This window comes from Larimichthys crocea, chromosome XXII (genome assembly GCF_000972845.2).
Source record: "Larimichthys crocea isolate SSNF chromosome XXII, L_crocea_2.0, whole genome shotgun sequence".
Classification (NCBI taxonomy): domain Eukaryota; kingdom Metazoa; phylum Chordata; class Actinopteri; family Sciaenidae; genus Larimichthys; species Larimichthys crocea.
In genome coordinates, this window is record NC_040032.1 from 21,034,070 (window position 1) to 21,049,034 (window position 14,965).

General features: G+C 39.2%; 1 protein-coding gene across 2 annotated transcripts in view; it reads right to left on the reverse strand.

The window, feature by feature from the left end:
• The window catches only part of sgcd (sarcoglycan, delta (dystrophin-associated glycoprotein)), a 318,522-nt gene that overhangs the window by 134,269 nt on the left and 169,288 nt on the right, over nt 1-14,965 (reverse strand). The window contains exon 1 of one of the 2 annotated variants that reach the window (XM_027273261.1): nt 10,325-10,960. The exons of the other annotated variant lie outside the window; for it this stretch is intronic. Within the exon in view, the coding sequence (XP_027129062.1) occupies nt 10,325-10,327 (3 nt within the window). The 5' untranslated portion in view covers nt 10,328-10,960. Of the gene's footprint in view, nt 1-10,324; nt 10,961-14,965 lie in introns of those variants that run through there. 2 annotated transcript variants of the gene reach the window in all.

Below are 14,965 nucleotides of genomic sequence, written 5' to 3' on the forward strand. Positions count from 1 at the left end.
TGTCCCTAAACACCTTGAAAGTTGAATCCTATTGGGATTGCATGTGTTTTGAGCTGTTTGATTAGAAACATCAAGGAGTACAAAGAAACAAGAAATTGCTTTGTACAAGCTGTTGTTTTTTAAATGTCTAATGAGGTTTACATCATTCCTTACAAGTACCAGTCAGATTGAGATTGCGTACAAAGCTGTCATCAAAGCAAAAGGGGGATTTTGTTTACCAAACAATTCAACGTGTGTTATTTCATAGCTCTGATGTCTTCAGTAGTGTCTACTACAAAGTAGAAAATAATAAAAATAAAGAAAAAAAATTACTAAGAAGATCTGTCCAAACTTTTTACTGGTACTGTAAGTAAAATTTACAAATCTTATGTTTTCCTGTTGTTAGTATTGTTTCCTGTTTAAAATGAAACAACGCAGATTGTACAAGGGTGCTTTGAGTTAAACGTTAACTTAGGATGTTTTTGTTGCGTGCTAACATTTGTTCATTGTGCACTGCACATGAACTACAGCTGAGGATGATGGGAACATCAACAACAATCCTGCAGGTCTTTTGTATTGGACAAATTAAAGACGCGATTTAGCACCCCCAGTTTCAGAGTGCTATACCACCGTTGTAAATATGGACATGGTTGTACATGTGTAAACTAGCGAAATCACAACAGCAAAACATCAGACAAGTGATACAACACAAGACATAGCAGTCCAATAGCAAGAAGCCCAGCTCGGCATCTGTCTTTTAGCCTTTTATTTCATAAGGCTCTCGCCAACGACTAAAAGTCAGTCCCAGATTTACTCTTGTCTGGCAGCTTTTTGCTCACTCACTCACTCGCCGACTGATTAATAAATGTTTTGGTTGGAAGAGTGAAAAAAGGTGAACATTACAGTAAATCTCGCAGTTTACACTGTAGCCCTCAATTACGAGACCTCGGGGTATTTTGTTCGGTTAAATATGCAATTTTAATGTTTCAAATCTGTGGCTGCAATCACAGAGCTCACACTGTGCACAATCAGCAAGGTAATAAAAAAAAGCTATTACACAGCATCACGCAGGATGAATCATGAAACACACTCAACACCTGAAGGTCTTTTTTAAAGTTTGAACTGCAAGGAAATGTGGCAAAAACTTTTAGTGTCAACCCATTCCTGCTGGCATTTTCTTTTTCCTTTTTGGTATTTGAGGCATGCTGGAACCAGACATGCTGATTGACTGTTGCAGGTCTGAAGAAGCTGTAATGATGTGAAAAGACAGCAGGCTCTCCCTCTTAATTGACCTGCTTGATGGTTGGATCACTCATGAAAAGACAACAAATACTAAGAAGATTGTAATGGATGGACCCCCCTCCCTCCTGGGGTGTGTGGTGGCTTTTACAGACGTCGCTCATTAAACGATGAGTAAAGAAGTCACACAGGGCGAATTTTTGCAAACACACAGATATATCGCAGATATAATTTCAGCATCTCTGTGTACATGTTTGCTTTCAAGAGGTTTAAGCGCTATTTACCCTGCAGCAATATGGCCACAAACAACGGGGGTTGGGGGTCATAATTTCCATTGAAATGACTTTGCAGCACCACGCCAAGATTTAGGTATGAGGTTGTCTCAGCACAGCTCAATTCCTGCTGCAAAATCTAATCCTCAAATTATCACTCACTCAGCAAATCCCCCCTTCTCGTCTCCTGCCTCACTTTTCTCCATGTTTTCACCTCCTTTTCTCAGACTTATCTAAGTAAAATCTGAGTTTTATCATAATTGGGTATGAAAGGGGCATCCTTGAAAGGCTCAGATGCTCACAATCAAGGATGCGGTGAGGTTCACCATTAAAAAACTGCAATTAGTCCAACAGTTTATTCATTTCTGGATTTCACTACCTACAATCCATATTATCATTAAAAGATTCCAAATCAACATTGACCTTTGACCAGGCAGCCATTGACCATTGACCATCAGGCAGCACTGCAATAAAAACTGACATGATTGTATATAAAATATTTCTACATGGGCTCAGGGACTCAGAAAACTGTTGTCGGTAAACATAGTTCGTCACTGCATCTACAAATGCAAATTAAGGCTCTACCACATGCAAAGAGGAAGACAGATATCAACCATCCAGAAACTCTGCTGATTTCTCTAGACCCCAGCAAGTCAACATTTCAAACTGTTTTTGGAAAGCATGGATGTTGTATCCCAACTGTTTTGAAACTCCGTTTGTAGAACAGACAATTGCACAGTTACATATCCATCAATTATAATATTCACTCACCTTTTAGCTCTATTTTGGTCTCTACCGACTTCTAATGAAAAATGTTGTCTATTTTAGCTGCTTACACTTTTTTTTTTATCCAGCTAGTCTCAGACTATATCTGTGTGCTGTCTAGTGCTGGGCAGCTGGTGAACAGTTGGTTTTTCAGAGTTGAGGAAAAAAGCTGCTGCTTGAAACAGGGTTAAACGCTTACACTAAACCATTCAGTAAATGTGTCGTTAAACCTAAACAAAGAGGCTAAAAAGCTGTCTAGGTTTGTCACCACAAGTAACAATTCCATTACATTCAGCCTATTGGTATTTTAAAAGATTGATTAGTAGAAACTAATCTGACAATCAAATCTACAGGATGTCTTTAAGGCTTACACACTATGCTACTTGTTAGTATAAGTACAGCATCTCAGGAAAGTTTCACACTTCCGTCCAGAAGCTGTATTTGTCCCATGCATGTCAACAAGCAAAGATGTTTCACTCAGTGTTCCAGTGCAGCCCTGAGTAGAATCAAAATGAAAAGGTCTGATGAGTCACTCTTCACATTTTCCAGGTTGGTTTTATGGTCGCAGAAAGCTCAAGTATGAGTGCTGTCCACAAGGCACACCGCCAGCTGTTAAATATAGTGCTGTGTACGGGCAGACATATTGCTTAAAAGCTGAAAGGTGCCCTTGATGGGGTGCGTTTCATACTCGGAGGTACTGCCGCTTGGCTTTGTCAAAACAAAGTTGTGTTGTGTCATTTCTAATCCACTCCAACAAAACCCAAAGTCGGAGTCTGACACTTACAATAGCCACACATGTACATTCATACATACATTCATTATAACGTAGCAATACTGAGTTATTAACAGTGGTGTAGTGGTGACAAGAGAAGTGAAGGGGGTATAGTCACTGTCCACCCTGTGTTATAAACTGTGAAATGTAAGACTACTGCTTGACCTTCGGGAGTCAGGATCATTATGAAATGAGCCACAAATGTTTTGCAGCACATACTGGGTAACAGATGGGTGTGACAACGACATAATTGTTATAATTTTGTGTATGTGCAGTATTCCACATTCCTGCCTCCATCCACTCATGAAAATGATAAACTATTCAATGCCTTTTGCTATCCTTGGATAAAATATTCAGAACATGACTGAATGATGCACATCAGAGGAGATTTAGAAGTGGGTGTACCCAGTTCAGATTGAAAAAGTAAGTATAGTAGGTAATATTCCGTATTACCTGCACTACACTAGAAATCTAGTGTGCATATGTATGAGAACTGCAAGTAATATTCTTCAGTGGAAAGGATTTGTTGGCACACGTGGACATGTGGACTTGTGGTGAAAATAAATGATGGGTTACTGTCAGCTACATGTGGCCTGTGAATGTTTGCTGTGTGACTGTGAGGGATGAAAAGCTAGCAGCAAACACTTGCGTCATGCAGCGATTTCTGAGCAAAGCAACGCAAGACTTGATTCAAAGATACATCACTGTTGCCTATTATCTTTGAGAGAAGCAGTGATTTGATCACATTTGTTCAAAGGACTGCCACATTCATGCTTCATACTGTGCTGCACTCTCTATTATACCATCAACACTTTGACACACCGCTTCTGTGTTTTCCATGAAGTTCTCATCGTAGGCAACATGTTGCTTTGATTGTGTTGTCTAAAAGCAAACAGATCAATTCACTTATTCATCAAGTGTTGTTGTCTTTTGCTGCCTTCCTTTCTCTCTCTTTAACTTGTTCTATGATTCTCTGTAACTTCTTCACATTTCTTCACAGTCTCTCTCAGGTATTTTTGTTTTTCATTGCACTTAAAAAGTTGCAATAGCAAGCGGTTTTCCCAGAGCGATAATGATTTTGCAAACATTTTTTTTTAGAAACTCTAATAACCATAATAGCCATACTGATTTTTGCCTCTCTCCTGTTCAGTGGAGCAGAGAAAACTTCATTGCGAAGCTGCTGGTTAGACGCTAAATGTTGATCAGATGAGAAAGAGGCTGATCTTTTGAAGCGTACAGCTCTAATGTGTCAAACTGCTGCTGCAAAGATCTGTTAGAAAGGATAAAACCTCCAGACACTCTGAAGCGAGCAGCAGACTCCTCTCAGCGGTGGCTGCGAGAGACTGTTGACTTTTGTAGCACTTGTGCTGGAATGTAGCTCAGTGGGTGGAAACCCAGCAAGGATTACAGAGTCAGAAACAACGTTCAGACATGAACCGAACAATAAACACGTTTAAAGTTCGGTTAAAAAGTTAAAAATATCTTTGTAAAATCAAGGGTTAATGATGTGCTTAAAGCTCATTATTTTTTATTTCATATTTTTTAATGTATAAAATAATATAATAAATAAATAATCCATCTAAGGACCCTATTTTAAGTATTTAAGTGCGTCATAGGTTTGTAGGTCTTGGGAGTGTACAGGCTCAGTGTGGGTGTCTCCATGCACAGCTATTTTGGTCCATGTATGTGCAGCAGTACAGAGGGTGGATCAACGTGGATATACTATAGATCAGACAAGTAGTCACATCATGATGACAATGGCTTAATAAAAAAGATGCTTCGTAGTTCATGTTGCTGATCTGCATGACGCAAACGCGTGTCAGCATCGTAAACAACAAAACAGACAAGAGTTATTCCCTCTAAGTATTCTGTTTGTTGATAATAAAATCATCAAGTTGGCAGCAGATAAACATTTCACCAGAAACAGATGTGCTTCTGAAATGTGCTACTCCGTCCCAGGAACCAGAGTAGCACAGAGACGGCAAAGTAAATTCCAAACTGAAGAAAATACCAAATGCTCGGAGAGTTACTTGTGCTGGCCCATGCACCATCAGGAATTGTTCTTTTTTTTTTTTTCTTCAGAATTCGTCCTGAAGGGAAACATGATTATCTGTATGGCAATCCACATAATAGTTGCTGAAATGTTTCACTGAAAAAAAACAAAAGTGTCAACCTCATAATGGCGCTACAGAAGTCAGGGTATCACAAAAGTTAGCAGAAATCATCCCTGCAGCAGAAAATGACAAAAATGAAATAATCTGCTCAGTTTAAAAATATGAACACAAAAACTTCACACTGTTCACACTGAATGTGATTCACTATTCCAGTCCTACAGAGTTCATTTCTCAATACAGAGTCCAAAAACACTGCTTGTAAATGTGTTGACACTATATCTGTGTGAGTGCAAGGTTGACTGTCTGTCTTTGGTATGAAGTAACGGGAGACAGTCAGAAGCTCCATGCAGACGGACAGTAAAAAGCCCATGAAGAGACAGAGTGTCGGCGGTTGTTGGGCTGGAAGGTCGGGGGGTATATTTGGAGCTCTGACTAGGTTCCTAATATAACTGTGTGTGGAGCGACAGCTGCTGTGTGTCCTGAAGCAGGTGGGCTGTGTTACATGTCAGAGTCACAGTGGGAGAGAATGGACTCAGGAGTTTCCTGGTGACAGAGGCTACTTCAGACAAATGTAATCAATGTATAAACAAGTGTAGAGACTCAAAACGGCTGCTGGCTGTCGAGAGGACACAGTGGTTGCTGCTAATTTCCCCCCTCCCTTCCTGTTGTTGTTTGTTACTAATTAAAGTGAAGCCAAAAGGGAACTTGTCTGATGTAAGGTCTTTGCGTTCAGGGATATTGTTAAAGTATTGTAAGCATAAGAAGTGAAGTTAATTCATATTTGACAGCTGTAAGGCTCAGGCTTAATATAATTTATGTGTGAGTTAATTTATTAAAAATGCATTTACAGTGTTATAATTTACATCAGTTAACTATTTACATATTTATGTTACACATTTATTATTTGCATGTTTAAAGATTTACAACTGCATCTTTAAGACAGTTAGTATATTCTGTTGAATCTGCCTTTCTGATTCCCTCACGTTTGCCTTAGGTTAAGTCCTAGCGTTTGATTGGTTAGTTCAGTCACGTGAGAAGTGCGAACAAAGAAGTGAAGATGCTATGAAGTGTAGGATTGACTAAAGTTCTGTTTGAGAAAGCTATCAGTCTCCATCCTGCTGTTTCTTCCTAACAAGAGTGACCTAACCACAACACATCGAACCCTCACATTACAGTATAACTCATAATAAACTGGCCCTTACTTTGATGTCACAGAAGGAAAAAAAAATAATGGTTTACTTCAGCATCTGAATCAAGTTTGTATACTAGTTATCAAATATCAATAACAAATATCTGCATATGAATGCAGCACATGTAAATGAGTGACCAAGAGAGAAAAAGAGGTGGAACGCACTGGCTGAAATGCAATCTCGGACACCACTAGCTATCATTCAACAACGTTTTCATTTTTTACGAGCCAATTTATTTCATTCTTATTCTTATGCATATATTGGTTCATACAGATACAGCCATGTTTCTGCAGAGGAAGTCTTGGCCTGGACATTCATTTTCAGGTTATCCACTAACTACACTGGAAGATCCAAAACAGTGCTAGATAATAGCCAGTGACTTCCAAGATGGGTGTACAGTGGTCCCTCGTTTATCGTGGGGGATACGTTCTAAAAATAACCCACAATAAACGAGATCCGCGAAGTAAGTTTTACAATTATTATACATGTTTTAAGGCCATAAAACCCCTAACCACACACTTTTATACACCTTTTTACACGCATTTTGTACAGTACTTCCTTAATCAGGACGAAGTGCGGTTCTCCCTTAGCCAATTTAGGACGCAGAACACAATGTGCGTTCATACTGTACAGTACGCTGTAAAAAAAAAGCATGCAAAATTACACTAAAAAAATCTGCGAAACAGCGAGTCTGCGAAAAGTGAACCGCGATATAGCGAGGGACGACTGTACTTGTAACTATGGTCTGGACTTTCAGGATAGGTACACTTTTGTGTCACTAACGTGCTTCAAAGTCATAATTTTTTAAAAAATGAAGCATGGTCTATGGATCCTGCGATCACACTGGGTGTCCCACAACTATGGTCAGCAGTACTACTTTGTCACAAAACTTTCAAAACATCCCCTCCTCGAACTAATGCTGCAGGGCAAGGTAATGTTATAATGCAGCAGTGAATGCCTCTGCTTTTTTATTTGAGTTCCAAATGGAGAACTAACTTCTTTACAACCAAGCTTCAAATTACCAGAAATCCTGTGGACCATGTAAATGAGCAACTTTCACATGGTCCACAGAATGTTTACCAATAGTAACTGTGTTTCACCCAAAGGATGCCAGAAATGCTCCGCTCGGTTTGAGTGGGGTGCTTAATCCCTGCCGGTATGAAATTCTCATTTGTAACTTTCATGTTCGTGACCATCCTCAGCAAAAAGGGGCAAATCTGCTGCATCTCAATAAGATTCAAGCAGAGCCAGACTTCTGTCTCATCACGCTCACAGAGATCTGAAAAAAATAAAAAATAATTATCAAGAAAATTTAATTTAAAAAAAAAAAAAAAAATTATGGGATAATGAGAGCTTTTCCAAACCTGAGGCAGCAATATTAAGATTGAAAAGTCTTCTCGAAAAAAGGCAGCACTCATTGGTTTTCTGTCTGGATTCAAACAACTAATGCAATTTCAACAAGCTACTGAAGTCTAGATTATGTTTTTAAGCTATTATATAGCAAACAGATTACTGTTGAAGTCCATTGTAAACCTACAGGAGATAATGAAGTGATTACAGTGCTAATCAAATATTTAACCGGCTTTAAACTTGAGACTGAGCAAATGCAACAAACGTATTTCCAACTTATCAAATGAGGCAGCTTGGTCAGTGGCCCTACACTTCATGCATCCATCGTCAGTTTTGCAAGTTCACAAAAATTAAGATGCAACATTCGGCTGAATTTTCAAAATCAAGCTTACCGAGAAATATTTTGCATTAAATGAGTTTAAACGGTCACAATTTGGGTTAGGTTAAGGCACAAAAGTTACTTGGTCTGGGTTAAAATAAGTATGTAACATAAATAATGTAACTGGTTAAAAAGGGAGTCAATATTAAGTTTTGTATTCACATGGGACACCAACAGCGGTCTCCTGGGTGAAAGTCATAAGGAGAACTATGAACAGTGTTTGAGGCAGGGTTTCATTCCTCTTATGGAAGCTCCTCAGTGACAGACAAAACCAAAAAAAGTTTGAATTGTGTCCACAAAATTACCCATATCTTCAGTATATGCTTATACAAATTGGGGCCCCATGAAGCGAGCAGTTCAGTGCTCTGATTTATTCATGCTGCTCTTCTAAACTTTGCAAAAGATGTATTCACTGTTTTACCACGGCTTCTTTCACAATATAAACTAATGAGAAAAAGTCTTTTTGGGCTGCTGCATGTGACGGACGCCACGGTCTTTACAAGTTGATTTCAAAGCCTGGTGCTCTTCCTGGGGCCTGGGTGAAAGTTTTGTATTTGTTTGACTCCTCCATCAATCCCAATCCATCATGCTTTATACTGTCACCTGACTTCTATGTCCATAAAAACATTAAGCCAGCTGAACACGTCCAGAAATGACTCTAGAGGAGAACCTACAGCCTCGTAGTTACTGTCGTATTTGATGGTTTTATAGTGATAACAGGCTGTGGAAATGCCAAAAATAAGAACTAGTACAGTCGTCCGTCACTATAACGCGGTTCACCTTTCGTGGATTTTTTTGTGTGTAATTTTGCATGCTTTTTTTTACAGCGTACTGTACAGTATGAATGGGCATTGTGTTCGGCGTCCTGATTAACTAAGGGAGTACTGTACAAAATGCGTTGTATGTTCTGCACTCGAAAAAAAAAACACCTGTACCAAGGCCTTCAGAGGAAAAAGCCGTCACAGCGGAGCGGCGCCTGGACAAAGAGGAGGAACTGGGAAATACGGTTTTATTTACTAATACAGTATTGCACTTATTTTTGTTAAATCTGCAAATGTTTGAACTTTGAGAGTGTTTAAATAAGAGAGAAATGTGAGAACATGTTAATGCCTGTCTGAGAAAAGTGTATAAAAGTGTGTGGTTAGGGGTTTTACGGCCTTAAAACATGTATAACAATTGTAAAAAATAAAGCTGATCACTTCGCGGATTTCGTTTATTGCGGGTTATTTTTAGAACTTATCCCCCGCGATAAACGAGGGACCACTCTACTTGAACTTGACTACTGAGAGACTAAAGACTTGACCTGACTTGAGATGTTTTTGCTTTCAAGTCTCAAGGTCAGATCTACAGAGAGCCAAGTTCTGAGTTTTGGCCTGAATAAATCCCAGAAGAGTAACACATAATAAGACGGCAACAGGCAGGCAGGCGTTACATAGCCACGCAGTTAATGATTTGGCCTCTGACCTGAAAGGACTTACAAACAGAAATCACTGAGCTACACAAGCTAAACAAAACCTCTTCTTTCCAACAAACACACACGCCTTCACCACAACTGTTCCAGCCCCTACCCAAAACCAGAACCAGAGTCAGTGTTGAGGCATGTGCCTCCGCCTCCTCCTCCCCCTCCTCTACAGGCAAACCCCGACAGTAGGCTGCAGTCTGTCCACACACAGCTTCTTGTTACTTATTTATAGCAGCTTGTTCCCCAGAGGGACAAAGTAATTGAAACCAAATGTGTTGCCGGGACTGATATGGGGAAGTAGGGCGGTCAGCCCACCCACCCACCCACCCACTCTTCTTCTTCTTCTTGCTCTCTCTATACACACACAAAGCTTGTAGAAAGGGGGTTGAGATTTGAAGCAAACAGCCTTGGAAATCACTTTTCTTCCAATTTCATTTCTGAAAGAAAAAGAAAAGAATGTTCCCGAGCTTCATTTCTCCCCAACTTCTCGCTTGACAACAAATAAATTAATTTAACTGTTTTGGTCTCGGGGGGGCTGTGCATTGGTAAAGTTGTTACTTTTTTTGTTTTTTTTTCTTCCGGGATGGTGGTGGTGGACAAACTGGAGGAATAATAAACAAACAAACAAACAAACAAGAAACATTTCTACTAACAAGGAAGAACAGCAGCTTGAATCTGGACCACGTTTTGAAGGAATACAGTATCAGCACTCAAAGCTCTGCCCACCTACCCGCCCCCCCACAGACACACAGACAACCACACTTAATGAGCAGTCCAAACAAGGCAGTGAAACCAAACTTACCATGGTTTCTCCCTTCTCCTTCCTGTTTCCTCTTTATCCCTCTCTTGACTTCCCTTGTTTCCCTCTGTTCTGGGTCCTCGGTGAGTTTTGCTCAAAGTCCAGGGGTGTCAGGCAGATAAAACTGGAATTGAGTTGCTGGTAAGAAGCTGCATGAGGCCTTCACTGACTAAGTCAAAGTCATGCAGCCACCTCTTTCTTTCTCTCTCCTCCCCGCTGCCTTGCTCTCTTGTCAGCTTTTCCAATAACAAACTGCTCCCCACCTCTTTTGGCCAAGTCCCTGAGCAGTTAGCTGTTTCCTGGACGCTTGTTGGACTCCCGTGACCCGGCTGTCTCCCTCTTTTTTTTTTTTTTTTCCTTCTCTTCTGCTGTGGAGAGTCTTGTTTCTTCTCTGCCTCTCTGAGTTTCAAGCCTGCCTCCCTGCCAGATTTAGAACCAGAGACACATGTGGGCTTCTGGTTTGAAGTTTAAAGAGGCGGGGCTTTGCCTGAGAGTATTGTGTTGTCATGACCAACCCTCCTTTTCCAGTTCTCTGAGCCCTGCCCCTCCACTTCTTTATGAGCAACTGTATGAAGGCATGTATGGATTACTTTTACTCGTGTGTATTATATGAAGCACAATACACTACACAGTCTTACAGCAAGACTCAATTTTCTAACCAATTGTCTCATTTGTGGTCTTTAAACAGTACTTTCATTCAGCGCCCCGTAACGCTATTTTCCAAGTTACTAAAGCTGTCAAGCACAACTATAAGAGGGTCAAGCAGTGTTTACAGCCATCCAACGTTTGATATTTAAGTCTCAAATAAGTAAAGTCTCAAACATTTCAGTGCTTTGATGAGTAAATGTTACAGGTTTACAAGCGAAAGGCTGTTAAAAACACAGAAAGGGGAAAGCTGAACTGTTGCTCTGTTGTTGTTCTGCTGACATTTCTAATCGAGTCATGCAAACATGAATATTTACTGATTTATTTATGTACATGTTGCTGTCACTCTGTTTATTTTAGCAGCGTGCTTTCGATATGGCGGCACAACTTTGGGTGAATTTTAAAAATGTGTTCGAGCAGATGTGTGCCTGTGATTTACAGAATGCAAATTCTTTTAACGTTCTGTGGCCTGACAGCGAGGGAGGAAAAGAGGAAAAAAAGCCTCACAAAGCTTCCCCTACAAAGCTCCACTTTCTTTTCACCCCTCTCCACTCTCTTCCTCCCTCTTCCTCACAGCCACGCTGATCCCATTCTCTCTGCCTGCTTGTTTGTGGTGAGACTGATTTTGTAGGTTAGGGGGAAATACTTCATGCTTTGATGTTACATCCAGCGGTTTCACAGTGTTGCACCTTTGATAAGAAAAAAAGCAAGGTGCTTTATTATTAAAACAGGTTATAAATCCTTTTATATGCTGATAAAAAGGGGGTTAAGCTGCAAATATGTCTGCAAATTGTGTGCCCATAACATTTTTTCTAAGCCTGGTAATTTCAATAATTCAGATTTTTTTATTTTTTTTCCTTTATCACCCACATAAGCCACAATAAAAAAACACAACCACTCTCTCACTAGCAGCACAGAAAAAAAAAAGAATAATGGCAATCATTGTCTAACAGGCGAGGCGAGTCCTGAATCTTAAGTGGACAGCCAGGACGAAGGCTGCAGACACCAGGGGAACCTTGCTGTTGTTCCCTTGGCTGCGGCTAGAGCTTCACTTGATGATGTATTAATCAGTAGATAAAAGAGGAAGACCCTAATAGGCTTCTGGTAAAGCGAGGAGGAAGACAGCAAAGCTCCGTCTCATAATGAAGACGCAGTGTAGGCATAATACACAGGGGAGGCGGAGCAGATGATCTCTTACACACACAGATTTAAGTTTAAAAGGAGGTGGAGGAGATAGTGGAAAGATGGAGTTACACACAGCGGCTAAGCAGAGCTGATGTGGAGGAAAATGACTGTGGATCTTTGAAACTTTTAAAATAAAATGATATTAAAACTAAAACTACGGCTGATCGGGCAGTCACGTTAAGCCAATAAACAACATGTAAGAATCCAGCTCTTTAAAAAAAAAAAAAAAAAAAAAAAAGATGGACTGTTCAACACTGAAGTTATTGAGCAGAACATTTTGTAAACACATCAACAATTCAAAGATGGATCCACAGGGAAAGAAGCACTACTTGGGACCACTTATTTTTTTTTTATACATTGTGCATTGGTGTTATCTTATTTACAGTACACTGATGGAAATAGTGACTGGAGAAAGGAAATTCTCTTTTACCAGCTCATATTTACAGTTTCGGGAGTGAGGTTTCAGAACTGCAAATCTAATCTAACTCTTTATCTTAACACTAGAACTGCAGAGGGAGTTATTTTAACCCCCTGCTGCAACAGCATCAGTAATCAAAATACAATTGAAAAAATAAATAAATAAATATAACTATAAAAATAAAAGTCACATTAATCAAATTAAAATTCAGTTCATGGGGATTTTTAATTTTACAGTTGCATTATTTCATCACGGATCGAAAAGGTCAAATATATTTTAAAATTCATCATGATAAATTGTAGGCTACAAACAAATAGAATAATTAACACATTCAAAAAAAATTATTATTGTTGGAGAATTGCATAAAATTAAATATGAATTTTGCATAATAAAGTTGTTTTTCATTCCTTTTCTGCTTTGGTCCATGTTTTTAATTGTAGTCTACTCATCAAAAAAAAAAAGATCTAAAAAATGCTGTTGCTATAGGCATTCAGGTATAGTGCGACTGTTGAGTGCAACGTGATCCATTTTCTATTAAAAAGCGTCAGTAAGTATCTCACAATCCCCATATTTTACTACATGATTCATAACCCCATTTTAGGAGAGGCGGATGAACTGAGAGATGTGGTTTCATGTTAACAGAGTTCCATGCATTTGAAAATTATTATTCAGGAAAATCAGCAAGTTAGCTTAGAGGTTTGCTGTGGGCTTGCTTGAATTTCTTAATATATATATTGTTCTTAGTTTGGACAAATTGAAGGATTAAGAGGATTTGCCACTGATTTAGAGATCTATGGTTTATAAGTGTTGTCAAGAACATTCATGGTCCCCACAGGATGAATCCTAATGATTTTGATGATTCATTGAAGGTCAAAATTAACATTTATTCAATATTCAAAGAGCTGTGTGGTTGTAGACAACAACAAAAAGTTCAGTTCACTTACACAAAGCCCTTTTATTATGTTACTCTGTCATTTTTGTTGAATAAATGTATTGTTTTAAGTTTACAATACATATCGTTAAAGATAGTTTTCTACTTCTATAATTTTTTTTGTTCAGACTCTGAGCCAGAAATCTCTTTTACACAAGTGATCGACAGCAGCATGTTGCAGTTATAACACAGTTACACAGCTTCCTCCTGTATTTCTATCAGCCTTCTCCATGTAGCCATCAATATCAGGTTAACAGCATTTTAGCCTGTTTTGATATTTATTTCATCCAATTAGATCATTTTCACCTTTAAGTAATGTTTGAATCAATCTGTCTGCTTTTTCTGTCTGCGTGTAAATCCATGTCTGTCTGTACGGATGACAGAACAACCTCTGTTTGCGTGAGCTTTGAAGGGAGGAGGTTTCAAATATCACTTGTTTGTCCGTCATTCATCCGTCTGTCAGCTTCAGTTCTTCTGTCTGTCTGTGTGTTCTCCCAGGTATCTCTCTGTACGTCGTTCTCATATAGTGATACATAATGAATGCAGTTGTTTTTTTATTGTGTTCCTGTGTGATTCACACCTAAGGCAGAAAAATCCCCAACCTGTCTCTCTCAGCCAGAGACTGTCTGGATTGTTCCCAGCCTGCTTCACTCTGTGTATGAAAACAGCCAATTACGGGGCCAGACTGGCCCGGCGACTGGCTTTTAGAGCCGGTCCAAGTGATGGCAACCTTAGTTGAATATGGATCATGTCACAGATGTCATCATGAATAAATATGGCTATTTATTTCAAACTCCAAGTAGAATCAAATTGCACTCTCTGTTGTTTACTCTGTCTTCCTCATCCAGGTCTGATTCTTCAACTATAGGTGAATAGGAAGAAAGAAGATTATATATCACAGTGACACTGCGATGAACTGGTGACTTGTCCAGGTTTTGCCCAATGTCAGCTGGGATAAGCTCCAGCCCCCTTACGACGTTAGTGAGAAAAAGTGGTTACAGATAATGTATGTATGTTTTCTGAAATTTAATGTTTAAATATGTAGTTAAAGCACTATTTAATGCTAACTATTGGTGAAATCCACAAACACAAACTGACAAAATGAAGTAAAAAAATCAAAAACAAACAAAAAAACACCTAAAAGTGTCTCTTTATTATCTTCTTTCACAAATCTAGTCATCAGACATAAGCAGTTCAAACACTGTTGTGATAAAAACAATGGACCTTAATTCATCAAAAAGGCCTCATTTGCCTCGTTTTCTTCTCAACGCCTCATTGCTATATTGAAAGGATCAACTGTTGCCAGACCACAGAGCGAGGCTGAAGAGGAGGTGATTATCATAATCAGATGCGAATGTTATGTGGAAATTGACTAAACTTCTCCTGTGGGGCCTTGTTTTACTGTTCAGTGTTATTTGCCAAAGAGGTTGTTTATTCCAAAAGTAAATCCATATTTCTATTTGGA